A 20,431-nucleotide genomic window follows, 5' to 3' on the forward strand; every position below is an offset into this window, starting at 1 on the left:
TTAAATCGCAAACTTTTAACTTTAAAGCCAAACTATTTAAATGTTATTTGTAAATATAATTCTTCTACTTTCTGATTTTTTCTGTTATATTTTCATTATGTTAATTAATGTTAGTTAACTTGAACTAAAAATTTAGAGCATTGAGATTACACAAGCGTTTTTGGAGCTAAAAATGACTGAAGTTAATGTAATATGTGATTTTTACTTTGAAGATTCTGTACAAAACAGAAAAAACCTTTTCAGTAAGGCATTATCTTGTGCAAAAAATGGCAAAGTTTTGTATATATTGTCGGAAGAGTTAAATGAGTTGCCTGAGTTATCACAGGATGTGAATCAAATTAATAGACATTATATGAAAATGATTAGTTTTCTTTACACATCAAGTCTACAGTCACTCATTGAAAGTGTAGTCACTCTACCAAATTGGCAAAATATTCCATCCACAATTATTTTAGATGATTTGAGTGAATACTGCACAAAAGATAATTTTCAAACCGTTTGTTGTATTATTGCTCTTTTCATTGACACAGCAAATAGTTGTGCAAAAGTATTAAATACTACTTGCAGATTTTATCTCTCAGCTCAGAAAAATAAATTTAGTGAAGAAAATTTAAACTTGCTTAAAGAGTTGTATATCAAGAATTTCTAATAAAAATAATTTCCTCTTATAAAAATCAGTTTATGTAGAGTGAGCAGAATGTTGAATAAATGTATATTTAAGTTCTGTGTATTAATAAACTTTTTGAATAAAACAGACTAACATAACATTGAGCCCGGTGACATAAATGATCAGCTTCCCTCAATATTAAGATTACAAGTTGTATAAATATCTCCATAGAGCCAGCCATTTGATGAAATTATGAATAATATTACACCAGAGATTATATTTCACCAGTGTCTGCAAAGTGGAAACTTACTCTTCAAATTATAGATAAAAGACATAGAGAATTCACTCAGTTCGAAAGGCTTACTAATGAAATTTTTTAATGCTTTTGCATTCATGGATTTTATTTATTTTGTTTAAATATAGTTACAATAAATATAAACAAAACATATGGTTACTTACTATTATAATTTTTTTTATGTTCCAACATCAAATTATATAAATATTACTATTTACAAAACCTTAAAAAATTTGCTGAGAAATTATCACATAACATAAAAGTATCAACCTTAAAATGCATATCACCTAAACTTTAATATAATATAAAGTAAGAAAAATACAAAGATTGAAAAGAGGAATAAATAAAATATGTAGTAGTTATGATTTCCTTTGCCCAATTTGAGAACTCTACCCATAGTTTTACCGAGAAATCCTGAACTTCTATCAACATCATCATCTATCCCTCGTAATATTTTATCTTGTATTCGCACCTCGTTTCCAATTTCTATTGACATATGTTTAAGTGTCGTGATTTTTCCACTCAGCTCTTCTGCCATTCTTTCATTTTCGTGTTCAAACACATCGTCTGTAGCAGCCCTTGGTATGGGCTGATACTGGTAGCCATCCCGAGCCCGCCGCATACTACTTCGACCCGCCGTGATGATAAGTGATTACTTATGTTTCACAATAATTCAATTAATTACAGATGATGTTTTATTATTTAAAGTTACAGCAAGGTTTCCAGACGTGACGTGTACGTAATTTGTTTTACTTTTCTGTATACTTTGATTTAGTTAATATTTTAGTTATATAAAATAAGTACTGGGATAATCTTTAGAGTAGTAGTGATACGGAACTCCAGAGCGAAAATTGTAATTTGTAAATGAAGTGACAAATCATCAAATGCGTTTTGTTAAAAACTGAAATGTCACATTAAATTTTAAATTATTGATATAAAATCATGTTTTTAAGTATGACTTTAACAATAAATTTCAATATTTTGATTCTAATAAACGATAAGATTCGATTAGTTATTAAATTATATATGAGGTCAACAAGAATATCAACAGTCAACTAGAACTTATAATCTAACGAAACGCTACTTGACACTGTCAACAACGTAGTGAGAAACTTGCTTAAAAAAATAAAACGTCGTTCATGGATTTGTAGGCTTGGGCGTTATTCGATTTTTGTGACATCGGTTGTGAAACCGATTTTTCGATTAAATATCGATATTGACATCCGATTTCTTTGTTTAACTTTACATAGTTTGTGAAAAAGAGACGAAACGAATATAATATCGAAATCGGTTTCACATTCTCTTCATTCTTTCTTACAGACGGGTTACCATTATATTAAAGAGAGACAGAAGGAATATTTCATGCGTTTAATGTTTTCGTACTTTGTATGCATTGACGTACCAGAACGATATTCATATCTTTTTTTAGATGTGATAGAAACGGTTACTTATAATAACCATATCATTTTACTTATTTCCTTTATAATTAAGTTTTATTTTTCTATAATAGAGAAATGTTTATTATACAAATATGCATCTTCAAAAATTTTATTAGGTGACAATAAAAGCGAGCTACCCTATGGCACAGTTAACTACAGAAAGTAGGCGGGAATAGTCTGGAAGGAGACGATAGAATGGGATTGACATAGTGCCAAACCCGCTTGGTTGATGCATTATCTTGGCTCAGTACTGGCATTACTTTTACACAGCCTAAAGGGGGCTCAGATGCTGGGATGAACTCACGTTGCCCTATCTAGTGCGAGAGGATCAAGTGAACTATCTGCCCCCTGAGGCTATTTAGATCCAGATCACTCTCTCTCGCCTGAGGCTATCGAGATCACTCTCTCCCCCTGAGGTGATCGAGATCACTCTCTCTCAAATGCGAACGGAACTGTGTCAAGGTCACGGAGGTCGAAATCGAAACAATTTTCTACCTCTTCCTGAGTGAGACAAAGCAACGTGGGAGTTCGGGATTAAGATGATTTCTCTCCCCCTCCCTTTATGAAGGTTCTGAATTTGCGCGAAGAACCCCACAAGAGGAGCTTCGGATGCGTTTTGTCAAAACGATCCCGTAAACAGGACGACCATCGTAGAGGTTTCAGTGGTTAAAAACCACATCAACTAACCCCACTTAGCACAATCAGTCAGGGTGTGCTACGCTGTGTCCACTGGGGTCTCAAGCGGCCGAGGGACATCACCATCTCCCTCTCCGTGATCAGTGATGGAGCCACTGCGTCTTCGATCAGTTTAGGAGTTTGTTACTATACGGGAAGTATACTCCGGATCACCAGTACCTATTTGAAAATTCATTTACCATTTGAATAGTACATTATTCCAGATGGTTATAGGCTATATATTATGTATAAATTATAGCTAAATTAATGATAGTACTTGTTGGTTTCAGGAGAGCAGACGTCATACATAATCGTCATATATAGCCAAAATGAAAATAATACCATCATTACTTTCTTCAACTGGACCGAATATGAATACAAATAAATATTGGCATCATATATGTACTTGTTAGTAGGGCTTCGTGCCAGCCTGTCTCAGTAGTACCCCAAAACCATATATTCTCCTGCCAAACAGCAAAACTTAATAATGTCGCTAAATTTTAGTTTGAAGAATGAGTAAGGTGAGGCAGTGCAGCAACACCATACTAAACTCCAACTTCGCTCCTAATATTAGCGACGCATTGGCGATGTAAGATATTGTCAAAATTTCATATCCGTCCGCCTATTTTATCAAAATAATAATAATATAATAATTGTTGTTGTACTACATTTGTATATAATACCTTAATGATATTGTTTGGGAGCTGTTTAAAAATGAACTGCTGAAAAAACGAACTTAGAAATATTTTTTGTTTCACATAAGATATCTAGGTAAAAATAAAATATTCTTAATTGATTTCTAGAGCAGTTAAAAAAAATCAACTTTTAATATAATTTTTAATTTTATTTAATAGTCATATAAAATGAATACTTGGTTGCAGCTATGTACAGAACATATATAAAAAAAAGTAAGTTAATCTTATTTGAATATTCAATATGTAAAATTTTGTTATTGTTGTGAATTTCATATTTTTATTCAAAAGTTTTGAGCCAAGGAATATATTTTTTTAAATGCATCTATAATCCATTAACCCTTATGATTTCCGAGAATGTATATGAATGTCATTCTCTGTATGAAATGAATGTATGACACAATGTACTCTATTTATATTCATGTAGTTAAAAAAAGGAATATTGATATTTTTTTTAAATGAAACCTGTCAATGCGGTATTTAATATACAGATTATGAAATATATTTTTAATTTAAATGTATGCCAAAGCAGATGCAACTGTAAATAAATTTAACAGATGTCACAAACTACTTTAATATTTATAGTATATATACAATATTTACAAACTATATACAGAATCGCTCTCAACAATCCATATTATCAGTCAAATAATAAAACAGTGCAAATACTTCATATTTATACAATGTTGCTAAATTGTATACATACATATTTTATATCGCACATCAATATATTATCAAACTAAAATTATTCAACTGGATACAAATTTATTTATTATAATAAGAATTGAGTTCACGATGTTTATAATTTTTTTATTAATTCATTTTTATTAGCTCTCCCCTGGAAACCTTAAATGTGAGTGAATGTTTTTAGAATTTTAAATTATTCATGAATATTGACCCAAGATATAAGTCCGCCAACTGTGTTTTCATATATCGAATTAAAAAGTTTTCGATTGATACATTATACATACCAAATATGAATATTATCTTGATCAAGGTAATGTTTACTTCAATTGCACAGAAAATAATCAATTGATCTTATAAAAAATACAAATGTGCAGATATGACCCTGTCACTTTTTTTTTGCGTAAAAATCATATCTTGTTACATTTATCATAATCTATCCTTTGTAAGAATAAAACGACATTGATATTATTGAAAATATTGTACACGCATCATGTATTTAATTGCAAATCCTAACTTATTGTTTTATTATTTTTTGAGCTATTCTACATATGTTGAATTATACATTAAATTTAAATGTTTTATAAAATTATTCGCATTTTTCATTAAATAATACCGCTTAATATTATGGACTTAACAAAGATAAGACTGGTGAAAGTTTTAATATAGATCTAAAATGTAACACTAATATGTTGTCTTACGAAACTTTTGTCCATTAATCTGTTACGTCCAATAAGTTTATTAAAAACACTGGGAAAGATTTCTCGTCAACGCTAAAAATATTCTTATTTTTCTCGAACTAAGCGTATACTATGTTGTAGGAATGTATACGGCAAGAGGCCCAGGGGTAGGACCTGTAATGTTCGTGAAGCTAGGCGACACATAAACTGCATAAGCTAACGAGTCTTACTATAACAAAATTGTGGTAATGACGTATATTTTAATTCCTATATAACATTTGTAGAAATGATCCTTATCAAATCGCATTACTATTGTATGAACTACATTTTAATAAAAGTATGTACAGACATATCTAAAAAAATATCTATAAGTAATTACAGTCTGATAATATAGACATACAATGTTTCTAGAACAGTCATCATAAAACAAATACATCTATGATACAAATATCTTATTTAACAAATGATTTTGAAACTGTTATATTGTATTGTCATACAATTTTTTTTATAATTGCATTGTTTATTTAGTGATTTCTTACATTACATTTTATGTTAAACATCAACAATATATCAAGTTACATAAATATGTAGCTAAATAAATACTTTGACTTGATTCTTTGGCTGCCAGGGCCGTGATAGCATTAGTGATAAAGTTACGCTACGAGACATTGTAAGACTGCCCTTGATGGAGATTCTGATGACAATTATTTGATCTAAACCAGAACCTTGATGTCTGGTGGAGGGCCTTATTAAGATTTAAATTGAAACTTTTAAAATATCGATTGTCATCTAGGATCCATATACCACTAAGGAGATATTTCAGTCTTTTTGTAGTGCGACCTGTCGTTCAACGAGAGTCACACTTTATCCGCTTTAAGCGGCGCGTTGCGAACGAAGCCTCCGTCGAGTTTGGTTACGCGTTTGTCATATGTGAACAGGAACATGAAGAAGCAAGGCATCACGTCGTGGAAACTCCAAAGAGCACATTTCACATTTATATGGCCCTTCATCCGTAGTAGTCGTGAGCTGAGATGGAGAGGGCGGAGATGGTACGGGTGAGGCCGGAGCCGGTGACGGGGAATGAGGTCCGATTGCTCTCAAGTCGTCCGCTGGGTGTCTGGGAGGCCTGCGACTCCGGACCTGTTTTAAAACGATTTTTTTTTAAAGTATTGTATATCTACCGCCAAGGAATACTTTGTATTGTTGTGTTCCGGTTCTAGTGAATGAGCTAGTGTAACTGCAGGTACAAGGGACATAAAATTTCAGTTCAATGCCATATTATAGTGATATGTAGACTCGCTACCGACGCACACTGGTACGCGTGTCCGTACCTGTTTCGTCCTGGGCCGAGGCTCCTCCGTGTGAATCATCTTGGGTCGCGGCGGGGGCGGGGCGCGGCGGCGGCGGCGGCGCGGCGGCGAGTAGGCGCGCGGCGCGCGGGTAGCACGCGGGGCGCGCGCGGGGCGAGGCGGGGAGGGCGAGGGCGACGGCGCGCCAGCGGGTGAGGCTGAACGCGCAGGTGAAGGTGTAGTAGCACGCTCCCAGTCATTGTGTACAGGTGACTCCTCTACTCTCGCTTTTCGCCGTCGTTTGTATTTTCTGGGTCCATTCTATAAGGATTTTGTAAAATTTATGTATAGGTATTTTACAATTAAATCATAATGTCATTTATAAATTTTACAATGGCAATGATTTTTAAATAACATATCTGTATTTACCAACCTGGGGTTGCCTTTTCAGCGCTGTATTTTCATCACAGTGCTGAATAAGATGTTGGACTAATTCAGCGCTTGAATGTAAAGGTCGTCCACAAACTACGCAGCAATATTGATATCCACCTAAAATAATTATCATTTTAATTTTTTCAATCCATAAATAGAGCATATTTGTTACAAGAATATACTGTAAAACTTAAACAATTTTCGGATATTAGGGTTAATTAGTTAGTGTAGTGGTTAGTTAATGAGACTGCAGATTGACATTTTGAGGTATTCCCAGCGCCTGTACTCTTTCGGTCGCGTCGTATTTACCATCCCATCGCAGTATCACTGAGAATGGTATCACTAAAAGTGGAGAACACTTATATGTGCGACCATGTTTGTGTGCTATTCTAAGTTCTGCGTAGTCTCGCTTAATCGCTAATAAAATCCGTGTACGATTGGTCTGGTGGACATCATTTATTAAAAAAATTCAGTCATTAATGAATACGAAACTTATGTTCGTTACATTAATATGTCAATTTATAATTATTACAATAACTCTTAATAACGTATTAATAGGTGGATATTTGTCGTTTACCTTGCTCAATTGGGCGTTACCTATAAATATGCCGCAAAGAAACCTCACACCCCCAGTGTCCTATATTTGCGGAGCGTCACATGTCCTTGCAGCACAACGTGTGCGAATCGAATACGTAGAAAAAAATGTTGAAAAACATTTGGCAAAATAAGCTTTAAAAAAATACCCTTTGTATTGTATTAATTAATATGCTGATCAATAAAAAAAAACTATAATAACGTATCCAGAAGCTACTTTGCTTCTATTAATCGAAGAGGAAATGCTATAAATGTTGTCGATTAGCCTTTTTTTTATGTTTTAATACAATTCAAATAAGGCCACTTTTCGTTTATGTAAGCCTTAATACTTTCTTTCATTCTTTCCTTAAGAGCCGAATGTGTAAAAAATGAACTATAAATAATATTAAGGCATTATAGACTTACCATTAGCGCGTCGGTCGGGCGCGGAGTGGTGCGAGCGCACGTGCTCGCGCAACACCACGCGCTGGTTGAACGCGCGCGGACACACCGCACATGCGTACGGTTTTTCACCTAAATATCATATTCGAATTTATATATATATATATATATTATTTTAATAATATTGATTTATTGATAAATTCGCTAGTGATTTGTAAACACCTGTTTGCTTGCAACGATTTCTTTATAAAACCTGACAATACCTGACATATCGAATATATAAATAGCCTATTCCAATGGAAGTAGTAATAAAAATAAACAAACCTTAGATTTACGTATGCGATTTACTCAACTCAGCTATATTGTGCACTACTAGAGTTTATGATTAATATATCTTTATTTATAATACAACACTATAACACTTAACTATTTCCACTTTAATTTTATTTCCAAAATTCCGTTTCATCGAAATCGCAAATCTATAGTAAATATCAAAGATTAATCAAGCTCTCGACCATTTTATTTGGTTTTTCACCTCTTAGGGTTGGAATACGATATATATAACTGTAACACTTGGTGACTACTTAAATAATGTAATCAAACTATAGAGACAACTTGTTGAAATAAATTAACCTATATTTTAGTTTTAAAGTACCACTGAATGTATTTAAAATAAGTTATAATAACCAGTGTGTATTCTCTCGTGCTTGCGCAACGTGCCACCATCTGCGAAGGCCTTCCAACAAAAACGGCACGCGTAGGGCCGCTCACCAGTGTGTATGCGAATGTGGATCTGCTGTGAGCTGCGAGATCCGAATACTTTGCCTAAATGAATAAGATTAGTTATAAAGAGTATTGTTTAATCATATAATATTTCCATCGCATTTATTAATTCAAAGATAATCTTTGTCTTACCGCATTCTCTGCATGGGAACTGCCTTGAATTACTCGAAGTATTGTTTCGACCACGGGCCAGTCTCTTCATTCTATAAAAATGTATATATAAGTATAACCCTACTATATTGTATTCAATACGATTAAATATAAATTAAAAATACACTTGAAAAGGATACCAATTGCAGTTACTCAGATACTTCAATCGCAAACTTATAAAAGTAAACTACTGTATTACCGGTTGGTACGTGGGCGCTCCGCATGTCGCTCGGCGTGCGCGAGCAGTTGCAGCGCGTCGGGGCAGCTCTCGCCGCACACGTCGCAAGTGTGCTCCTGCTCCCATGTGCTGCTCGTGCTATCGTGCCGTTTATAACTAGGAATAATAGCCGAGATGGCCCAGTGGTTAGAACGCGTGCATCTTAACCGATGATTTCGGGTTCAAACCCAGGCAGGCACCACTGAATTTTCATGTGCTTAATTTGTGTTTATAATTCATCTACTGCTCGGCGCTGAAGGAAAACATCGTGTGGAAACCTGCATGTGTCTAATTTCAACGAAATTCTTCCACATGTGTATTCCGCCAACCCGCATTGGAGCAGCGTGGTGGAATATGCTCCAAACCTTCTCCTCAAAGGGAGAGGAGGCCTTTAGCCCAGCAGTGGGAAATTTACAGGCTGCTAATGCTATAACTAGGAATAAATTGAATAAATGTTACAACTTCACAGCAATATTTCAAAATTTATTACATGTTTATATAGTGTATCCAACTTTTAGTGTCTTTGATCAAGTTAACTACCTTGAAAAATCTACCATCTTGGCAATTACCTCCAAGGGAAGAAAAATGTTGTTAAGGTAATTGTTCTGTTTATATATAAGTCTATATTTAAGATACTAATGTGTTTTAAATTAAAATACAAAAGTAACGCGCAATCTCATGAGTTCGTGCATAACTTGTATAAGTGAATATTCGTTATGTTAAAGTGATGGTACCTGTGCGCAGCGGCGACGTGTCGCCTCAGGAGGTCGGCGCGCTGGAAGGCCACGCCGCAGTCGCCACAGAAGAGCTCGGGCCCTCGTACGTCCAGCGTGCCGCGCTCGCGGTCGCGCTCCCTCTCGCCGCGCTCGCTGCCGCTGTGTGCCAGTGGTGATAGGCGGAATTCCATATCGTCACCTGTTTTATTTTCTAACTTTACATATGCTTCAGATTTGCAAGTCAAGGCATCGCACGGATGCAATTTATTAAAAAATAAAATGAAATTATATAAATATCATTTACAGCCTATAACAGTCAGGAATAATGTAGTTTACTACCAGTGAAAACAATTTTCGTATTGTATTATTGCTTCCAGAGATTACAGGCAAACAAACTAATTATACCTCTTTATAATAAGGGTATAGACTAGTTTCAATCGAGCCTTCGCCCGCCTGTGAGTTGGTGAAAGGAAGGAGGTCAAGTGTCTTATGTCCATTTCTGTACCTGTCGGCACGGCATGTATGCAAAATTTCGTGATGATCGGTTGAGTAGTCAAGATGTGAAAGCGTAACAAATAAACAAAGTCTATTTCGCTGTTATAATATTACGTTCTTACTTCACTAGCGACATAATAACAATACTTTAATCATGGTGGACCATTCTGATGTATATAATCTCTTGGATTATAATAATAAATATAATAAATTAAACAATACTGAACTGAACTTATAGTTTACCATTAAGATTTACTCAATTAAAATATCATCCATATATCATCGATATACGATCGTATACCCGTACCGGAGTTGCAATCGTCGTAGGAGGGTTCCCGCTTGGGCGCGGAGGGCGCGTGCGCGAGGTGCGGGTGTCGCGACGCCGCGTGCGAGCGCAGCGCCTCGCGCGACCAGCACAGCTCGCCGCACTCGCCGCACTCCACGGGCGAGTCGCCGCCGTGCACCTGCCGCACAACGTTAATCGTTAATACGATACTTTTAAATTTAAAAACGCAATTCACGCAGATATCAATCAGTTTTTATATTAAAATTGAAATATAGAAATGATAATGTAAGATGTAAGATTTAAATTTCAATGCGAATTCCGAAAACGTTCACAAAATAATTCATAGGTTAATTGTTGTAAAGTTAAACATGTAATTGTCGATTTAACTGATCTCGTATATGGTATCGAATTATAAATTAAATATTCACTCTAGAATGTGACTGAAGTGCCTTCTCCCTCGCAAAGCCGACGCCACAATGCCGACAGACGAAGGGTCTGGAGGGATCCGCGGGCAGCGGCGGCGTGGGCGGCGGCGGCGGGGAGGGCGAGGGCGAGGGTGGCGCGGGCGGCGGCGCCGACGGCGCGCGCGCGCGTCGCGACCACTGCTGCGTGCGGGCCGAGGTCATGTTCTCCCGCACTCCGTTCTGCTCCTATTATTGTAGATATTGAGATTACTATACGTAAACGTAAGTGTACATACAAGTGCACTTACCATAACAAGCTTTAAATTTTAATAAATCATCTGCTGTCGATTACCTCGACGGGCTCAGCAGTCTTTTTCCGGCGTCCCCTCTTTTTCTTAGTTTTTAATAATGGTGTATGAGCAATAATTTCATCTGAAAAGAAGGGTTGGAGGGACTAATTCACATACTTTAGATACATTCTATTTGCCTCAATATAACGACTTTGAAGATTAATTAAACTCCCAGGGCACAAACAATATAGTTCATCAGTGGCACTCACCATGTTGGTAGTCCGTGGGCTCCGGGTTGTCAGGCACAAAGGCGTGCACCTTGAGATGGTTCATGAGGTCACACTTGCGCACGTAGCGGACACCGCACAGGTTACAAGCGTGGGGGCGGTCGTTTTGGTGCGCCACCATGTGATTCATCAACGCCGCTTTTTTGCGAAACCGCCGTGAACAGAAATCACAAGGCCACGGACGCATAGCTGTGTATTCATCCTGAAAGATGCAAAACTTTTAAGTACAATATAAAATATTTACTATTACTATTACAAATAAAAACAGGTTCAGATGCACTACTAATAAAAAAAATATAATTATATTAGTATTGTAGAAAAGAGCATCTTGAGGCCTGTTAAGGCAATCTAAGATCCCAGCGATAGATGATTATATTTTAGTTTCATGATAGAATAGTTATAAATAGTATATGTTTCTTTATTTTATACAGGTATGTAATATTGAATATTTTAGGTACAGAGGGTACAAATGACTGAAGAAGTAAAAATTACATAAGAAGAAAAGATTAACCAAAAAAAAAGTCTTTATATGATATAATAGGAAATTTAAGTCATCCTTTTATAAAATTTAATACAAAGAAATGTATTACAATATTGAAATTTTAAGCCTACCACAAATCACTTTATTTTTATTTCATAGTAAAGTACTAGCATCATGCATATAGTGTAATGTGTTGGACAATTTGAGATTAATATTATATGTTTTTATCATTAAATCATTTTTATTTCATCAAACCTCACATAAAACATTTAACATACCTTACATACATTACACAAAAATACATAAAGTAATGTTAGTATTATTTATATTGAATTGATCATGAGCATCTTACTTGATCTGTTGGTAGTGGAACATCAATGTCATTTTCTATTTTTATGTCTTGAATAGGATTAGCTAAATGTTCTAAAGGCACCTCCACTCTGAAAGGAAAGCTTAAATCATACATGTTATTTATTGTCCTTTCAGATATTCCAAAACCATTTAATAATACCAACTAAGTGAGTAAAACATACAAAACATTTATTAAACAATTATAAACAAATAATTAAAGAAGTTCACTATAGGCATGTTATATTCAATAATGTACTTTATATTTGAATACAAGTGTTTGCAGTCTCTATTAATCAACAAGCTATTAATATAAAATTTCTGACTATAAATAATCCTAATTTGGTGAACAATAATAATGATTATGAAGCTAAAACATGCTCTCAAAGGTATATTAGGAGAAACAGACATATTAGTCAGTTCTGATTCAATTAACCAATCACCTTTCTTGTCCACCAGATATGACCCAATCATCAGTAACAACCTCTTCGGTAACACATTCAACATTTGGGTCTTGAGCAAGCTCAGCACTTTCTGTATAGGTAACTACATCTTGTGATAAATACATAAGATTTTCGGCTGCCATTTGATCAGTATCTTCAATAATTTCTTCAGTCTGTCAAAACAAAATGTATATTTAATGTTTAAAAATAATAAAAAAGTAACTTGTAGATATTTATTTCATTTAGTGTTTGAGCTCAGGAGACCATGAATAAAATACTACAATGTGAAATTAATATTGAAGATTACATATTATAAATATCTATACTGTGACTAAATACATGTGGTACATTCAGTTATCGGCTACAATGCTGAGCAATCTTCCATTACAGCACTTGATTCTCTCTGTCTGCCTAACTTTCGGTGCAAACTCTTATATAGGGTATGATAGGTGGTAATGAAATATACTTAGTTTCATACCCACTTTAGAATTTAATGGTTTTAGACTTTTAAATTCATTGACCATAATTATATGTTATATGGTGTTTCTTATCTGAAACCATCTATTGATATACAGTTAAATAGGAAAATTTATTGTTTTAGTTCATTTTGTGAAGATTCATTAAAAGAAATTGCAGTTTCTTACCAATAATTTTAATAATTTCATTTTTAATTTTTGGTTTTTACATTAATTTTTGATACATATGGGAGTTTTTTTTTATGTACCATTTTTTATATATTATTATAAATAAATGGAACTAAATACATATATCAGGTTTGTAAACTTACCATGTTAGTGTATGTTTCATTTTGCACATTATCAAGGCCACATATAACTTCTTCACTTGCAACTATATTACGCTGAAATAAAATTACACTGTTTAGTCACAATGCACTTATAGTAACACAATTGCATTAATAACTAGCAGTAGACCAAATATGGATTTTACTGAATATTTGTCAGAGTTATAATAAATCAAATATCAGCTAAAACATTTTACACAATTTATCACTTGTATGAAACTATTTATGCATTCATTGAATGTTATAAGTAAAAAACCCATCATTAAGCAATAGTAAAAAGACACATCTTATAATAAATTTATAAAAAAGGGATTTAATGAACCAATTAGTTAAACAAATTTATTTTTAGCCTTTTATTCAATCATTACCAAATTTATAGGTAGAAATTTTTTTTATTGATATTAATTGATAACCATTACTAAAGTAAAATATTTGTGGTTTGCAAAGGGATAATTTGTCTACTGACCACAGAATCTTTCAATAGACTTGTTGCTTATAATTAAAAAGTTAACTATATTGCTTGCACCTGTAGTTAATGCAATTAGGTTTTTCAAAGTATAGCAGAATAAAGGCTTTCAGCTAAATACTTAGTAAATATATGGAATAATAATAATTATAATTGATTTATATTATGAAAAAGAGATAATACTTATTAAATACATATATAACACAAAACATCTGCCCAAGTTTAACAAACTGGTAGTATTTATTACTTGATCTATCAACAAATGTTAAGCTGAGATAATTCAGTGGTTAGAATGCCCGAATTTTAGCTGAAGATATATATACCCGAACCAAAACCAAAGAGATTTCATTGGTGTTAGAGCATAGTAAGGAAACCCGTACTTATCAAATGGAAATCTGCCACATGTCTGTCCAGTAACTTTTTAAGCTTCAAATGGTCATTTAGACTGTTACATAACTTTAGATATGCTTTATATTTTGAGCTATATATCAATTTCACAAACCTAAGTATACAATTTGGTTTTTTAATGTTAATTAATAATTCAAATTTATGTACACTATCAAATATATATTGTATGGAGTTCATTGCTACTCAAACATATTAAACATATTCTATTAATAATACTATGCTAATTTAGTACCGAGATTATGACAAGACTTGACACCATCATGTTCTGAATAATTATGTTGTACCTGTTGTGCTGGGCAAAGATGTATTTATATCCCGTAGTGATCTTTTATAACTTACATTATTATATTGGTTTATAAATTAAGTTTGGAGAATGTAGTTAAAACATCAATAAAATCAACAAACCTTTACATCCTCCTCCCAATGAAGATGAAAATCCTCCCCCTCCATTTTGATTTGGTCTTTTAAGTCCATTAAACACCAACTATATTTTACATAACATTTTGTAATGAGTTATTAGATTCAACTATGATGGTAAAAGTTTTTTTTATATCACAATTGTGAGTTACATATTTGTATGTATCTCTATGCTAGTAAATATCCCATATTTTTAATAAAAGCTGTTCCTGGCTTTAAAAACATAACTGAAAGTAAATCGGTATTAATTGAAATCACGACGAAACATTTCATATCATAATCATGTTATCAATCTAGTTATACTTAATTATTTAAAATTATAATAAATAATATACATTTCATTTTATAAAAATAGATCTAAAGTAATTTCCTTACATTGGTAATAGAAGTGTGCGTCGGCCGTGAATCAATGGACAATTCCTGTCAACAAAATTTTCTATGCATCTATCATCTGAAATCAAAACATCAACATAACCTTTCTAGCTAAACATTAACAATAATATATTTATATTTTTATGATTTATCAAAATATCTTATTGAAAATATCGACCATTAGGGAAGACCTACAGCGTAGTCTATTCATATAAACGGAAATCTGAACAAAAATGGTGTCAAGACACAAATATGAATAGGTTATATTTGTCAAACGAAAAGGTTAAACTGATTTTTTAAACTTTTATTAATTTTTGATTTATCACAAAAACTATTGCAAATAAAAACTGGATTCTTTAATAAAAAAATATTAAACAATGCACTAATTGGTAATTCTTCATATATCTATAGATTTACATGACGCAATCACAGAACTTATCAATAGTTCAACATGGATGAAAAGATGAAAACATAGGACATAACCAAATTTTTAACAGTATATATATTACTTACTTTGATTATATACATAAAACTAAAAAAAATATTCTTTAAATACCACATTGATTATAAAAGATAGATTTATGATATTTAATGGCAAATGGCTATCTCAAACTTTTCCAGTTTTCTTCCGTTTCCAATGGTTTCCAAAATTTTACAGTCTGTCACAGATTAAATTTTATAAAAGATAATTAAAAATTTTATAATAGATTATTAAATTCGGTGGACTCAATGTATGCATTCTAAATATAATAACTTTTATAATAATATGCGGCACTTTACTAATCAAAAAATATCAGTGAAAATTTACAACTACATATAATAAATATCTTTATTTAAATTAATTAGCTATTTGTCCTCTACCTGGTAGATATTTTTTTTAGCAATTAGACTTTAGACCGCCTATTTGTACAGCTGTTAGATACTGCGTATTTTCGTAATATTATTTTTCTATATTTTGGTGTACAATAAAGTATTATTACGGAAATAATATTTATTATGAGAACGTTTTAAGTATTTAATTTGTTTTATGTCTGCAGGCTCAATCGAGACTAAAAAATTAAAAATATTGTAATTTATTGAGGGCTGAACATGTTAAGCATCTTGCTATAGTTACGAGAATTCTTCGATGGCTGTTTATTATTATGAATTTATAATAAATCTCAATTCACTCCGTAGTTTACTGCTGAGAAATAATTTGCAGATACTTAGATTACTATAAGTAATATACACCTTGATTTATTGGTCTTTTCAAGGTTTTTATTAGGAGTCATACTTAAGAGTTAAAATGTTGCCGTTTGACACTTATATTGACATTGACGTAATACGTATTGGTAAAAGACTGTTTATCTCGTTAAATTTTACTGTAGGTTATCTATCGTAATTTACTAATGGAAATTTTTATTAATTAATAATTTCTAACAATTGTTACCTGGCAGTCGCTAGGTAGTTTTCACGATGGCTCAAGAATTAAAGGATTTATGTCAACTGTTGTTTCCTGACTCTACTACAGGTACATAGTAGATGGTTTTAAAAATATCTTTAGATAATCTTTTTCGTACCAAAATATTTATTACACAGACATTCTTATTATTTTTTTGTACAATTAGTATATTTAAAGAAAACTCAATATTTACAAATATTGTATGATATTGTTGTTTTTCAGAAAATGCTGAATATTTTAGTGATATAACTGACTATATAAAGAAATTGGGATCACAAAATTGGGATCAAGTAAGAAGTGAGCCTGATAGATTAAGCGAAGAGATGAAACATCTTACTGAACAAACACAGGATTTAGCATTTACTAATTATAAAACTTTTGTGGAGACTGCTGATATTTCCAGAACTATTATGAAAGATTTGGTGAAGTCTAAGGAGTCACTCGTAAATTTATTAGATTCAACACCAGAATTTGTACAGCAATGTGAGAATTTTTCACAAGTAGCTGGAAATATTGTTCAAGAAAAGAGGTTAGATATAACTTTCTATAAGTCACAATTTTCAGGGGAACAGGAAATACCTGAACCCAACCTAACTTCTGCCCCACTACCTTCCCTTTTATAAAATAGATAGGCAGATGGGTAAATGAGCCATCTGAAGGTAAGTAGCTATTATCACCCATAGACATTCCTTCATTACCAATGTGCCACCAACCATGGGAACTGCAATGTTATGTCCCTTGTGCCTGTAGCTACAGGGGTTCACTTGTAACAACATCAAGTATTGTTGTGTGGCATTATACACAGACCTACTATAAAGTAAATTGTTGTTACATAGTTCTTATAAGTTGACACAAAATCTTTTCAGTTAATATTGGTTACGTGGAACTGAATTATTTGATTTGAGACACATTACTTAAAATTTCAGGAGATATAGTAGCATTAGAAATCAAAGTGACAAGTTATTGGAGCTGTTAGAGCTACCATCATTGATGCGTGAAGCTCTCAATGCTGAAGACTATGAAAGTGCACTGGATATTTTTGCTTTTATTCGTAATCTATCAAAAAGGTATTCTGAAATACCAATAGTGCAGGTATAATTTTAAAAATCTAAAAACTAACTTAATAGACATGGAAGATATTTTTTGAAAATTACTAAATTTCTTGTGTTTGATTGTAGAGTACCACCAGTGAAATCATGACTTTATGGTTTGAAACACTCTATCATTTATTTAATCAGCTTCATTATGACTTACCTCTACCTCAGTGCTTACAGGTAAGTCAAGAAATTATCAAATTTTAAATAAAGTATTTATAGGTTCAAATATTTTTGTCTTTTGTTTTCATAGATTCTAGGTTACTTACGTAGAGCAAATACTGTGTTTAAATCTACTGAAGATGACCAAAATAGAATATCAGCAACTGGAAAAACAACTAATGTCAATTCAGATGGATTACATTTACATTTCCTAAAAGCAAGAAATGCTTGGTTTGATAAAGCACTTGAAGATGCGAGAAATACAGAAAGTATGTACATTATTTATTATTATGTAACTTTTTTTAGAATTTTATTTAATAATTTAGAAATTTTAAATATACTATATTAAAAAATTTACTGCAAAATTGATATGGTATTTGTAACAAAGTTGAAATTACTTTCAATGAATTTTGATTAAAAATGAAAAAACTTTTTAATAATGGCTGTACACTTCGTTAATCGTTAGGTGTACACTGTTCATTTGAATCCTTCAACCTCACTGTGCAGTTACAACTAAAATAGAATTTCAATGTAAGATAAAATGATTGATAAATAGTATTATTATTAATTTATGTTATTTAATATTTATTATAGTACCCGAGAAGGTCTTGAGAAGAATAGTAGAGTTACATAGAGTTCATTTGTTTAATGTTATAACTCAACACAAATCTATATTTCTTTCGGATACTCAAGAGTCTAAAGTAAAAGATGATGAATTAAGTGGTACCAGTGCTTTATCATGTTGGCTAAAACAAAAGGTAAAAATGATGCTATTACTTATTACTTTTATATCTCTTTGATGAGAGTACATTTAAATTTTAGTAATGATCAATGTTTATATTATAAATAAAAAGACACAATCTATCTCCATGCTAAATTAAATTTAACCTGACCACTTGTATATGTGTGAGTACAAACAAAACACTGATATTTATTATTAAGTCTGACGTAATAAACATGATCATTCTTCATATTTTGTATAATATATAGTTGTATATGATGAGATCTTAATTGGTTGATTAGAGCAAATTGGTGGAATGAAGTTATATTTGCTCAGCGAACCTGGTAGACTAGCAAGTGAAAACCACCAAATACACCATTCTTTAAACTGTAATATAATATGACCATACAAAATATTGTAATTAAACAAATTGTGAGTGGGCAATGCACATTAAAATGCAACAACATACATGATTTGACAGATTGTGAGTTTCAACTATGTCTCAAGCTTATAATAAAGTTACATATTATATAACAATTTCTTTTGTTTTCTTTATAGGTGGAAAGTTTGGGTCAAATATTAAATCAAGATCTTTGGAGAGAAGATGAATCAAGCTTTGAATCTTTATTGAATCAATGCATGTATCTTTGCCTTTCATTTGGTAGAGTTGGTGCTGATTTAAGATGTGTATTAACACCTTTGTTTCGCAATAATATTTTAATGCAATTCAATATTGGCATAGATAAAGTTGACACTCAATTTGAATATCAAATGAAAACTTACAAAGTACCAAGTATAAAGAATGTACCCAGACCCCCAAACGAAAATATGGCATCTGGTCCACCTGAGAACTTATTAGACTATTATCCTTTAGCAGAATATTGCAATGGCATGTTAACAGTTTTAAATTCTCTTCGTTTGACAGCTCCATTAAATATCGTGAAGGATGTGTACAGAGGTTTTAAAAAGTCTTTTGACAAAGCTGCACAGATCTTAGTGGCATTTTACCACAGAGAACAACAAGCTTTTACTGAGATAGAGAAGCAAAATTATATATCTCTTTGTGTTTGTTTCACTGAAGACTTAGTACCATATATAGCGAAGTGTTTGGCACAATCATTTCCTTCAAATCAAATAGCTGAATTGTTAGGAATTACATTAACTGTTTTACAAGAAAGCAAAGCATTACATTTAGATCAAACTGAAATTTGTAAGCCATTAAATACTATTACAGGCCTTATTATGTAAATAAGATATTTATTATTGTATATGATCCATATCAAATACACTTCACCATTCATAATAAGGTCCATTCCTTCATAATCTAGTGTATTCATATTTTAACACTATATTTGTATATACATAAATAGGGTAAAATTTATTTATTTAATACATAACAAATCGACGATGCTAAAAGGCTTGGCAATGATGGCATCATCGCCGTTCCATTGTGATTTTAGTTTAAGCTAGGATTCCACTGCTGGTAGTCAATGTACCTGCGACTGAATTTCATTAGTCACATTTGAAACTATGTTTAACCACAGTGATCTAGAAATAATACAATAATTTTAAATATATATAAATTAAAGGATTTTTATTTAAATCTGCGCATTGTCTGTGTTACAAAAAAGAAAAGGAAGGAAAAGATGCAGTCAGACTAATGCAGGAGTTGCAACAGAAATATAATAACGATTATTGACTCACTTACAAAAAGTAAATCAGTAAGCAGTCCATGTAGCTGTTCAAATGCATTTTCTTTTAATATTCTTTCTATGAAAAACCTTTGTTTAGAAATGGAAATCTAAATTAAGTTTTACAGTGAAAACGTTGTTACATATTAGATTATTTTAAAGCCTTAATATTGGGTATTGTTGCTCAGA

The 20,431-nt window shown here is 32.4% G+C and overlaps 3 protein-coding genes across 9 annotated transcripts; 1 reads left to right on the top strand and 2 right to left on the bottom strand.

Annotated features, from left to right (window-relative positions):
- Positions 1–1,003: 1,003 nt before the first annotated feature.
- Bet1 (Blocked early in transport 1) lies at positions 1,004–1,707 on the bottom strand. Its single transcript, XM_026636547.2, has one exon. The coding sequence runs from the start codon at positions 1,522–1,524 to the stop codon at positions 1,186–1,188; it is 339 nt and encodes a 112-aa protein (XP_026492332.1). The 5' UTR covers positions 1,525–1,707; the 3' UTR covers positions 1,004–1,185.
- Positions 1,708–4,264: 2,557 nt separating this feature from the next.
- LOC113397988 (zinc finger protein 628-like) lies at positions 4,265–15,801 on the bottom strand. 7 transcript variants are annotated; one of them, XM_026636539.2, is made up of 18 exons: positions 15,647–15,801; positions 15,137–15,212; positions 14,750–14,828; positions 13,456–13,527; positions 12,669–12,841; positions 12,230–12,329; positions 11,379–11,598; positions 11,172–11,251; positions 10,844–11,065; positions 10,437–10,593; positions 9,653–9,833; positions 8,901–9,035; positions 8,684–8,754; positions 8,456–8,593; positions 7,793–7,900; positions 6,795–6,910; positions 6,404–6,682; positions 4,265–6,212 (listed from the first exon to the last, which is right to left on the bottom strand). In XM_026636539.2, the coding sequence occupies exons 3-18, from the start codon at positions 14,816–14,818 to the stop codon at positions 5,997–5,999; spliced, it is 2,337 nt and encodes a 778-aa protein (XP_026492324.1). In that variant the 5' UTR covers positions 14,819–14,828; positions 15,137–15,212; positions 15,647–15,801; the 3' UTR covers positions 4,265–5,996. The 7 variants fall into 7 exon arrangements, with proteins under 7 accessions (XP_026492324.1, XP_064072704.1, XP_026492322.1 ...); XM_064216634.1 differs by having other exon boundaries at positions 14,750–14,988; XM_026636537.2 differs by lacking the exon at positions 15,647–15,801 and adding an exon at positions 15,312–15,581 and having other exon boundaries at positions 14,750–14,988.
- A 706-nt stretch (positions 15,802–16,507) lies between these two features.
- Cog8 (Component of oligomeric golgi complex 8) lies at positions 16,508–20,255 on the top strand. The gene is made up of 7 exons (XM_064216631.1): positions 16,508–16,643; positions 16,797–17,103; positions 17,501–17,666; positions 17,753–17,848; positions 17,922–18,099; positions 18,425–18,588; positions 19,110–20,255. The coding sequence occupies exons 1-7, from the start codon at positions 16,589–16,591 to the stop codon at positions 19,797–19,799; spliced, it is 1,656 nt and encodes a 551-aa protein (XP_064072701.1). The 5' UTR covers positions 16,508–16,588; the 3' UTR covers positions 19,800–20,255.
- The last annotated feature ends 176 nt before the right edge of the window (positions 20,256–20,431 follow it).

This window comes from Vanessa tameamea, chromosome 13 (assembly GCF_037043105.1).
Source record: "Vanessa tameamea isolate UH-Manoa-2023 chromosome 13, ilVanTame1 primary haplotype, whole genome shotgun sequence".
In the NCBI taxonomy this organism is placed as follows: Eukaryota; Metazoa; Arthropoda; class Insecta; order Lepidoptera; family Nymphalidae; genus Vanessa; species Vanessa tameamea.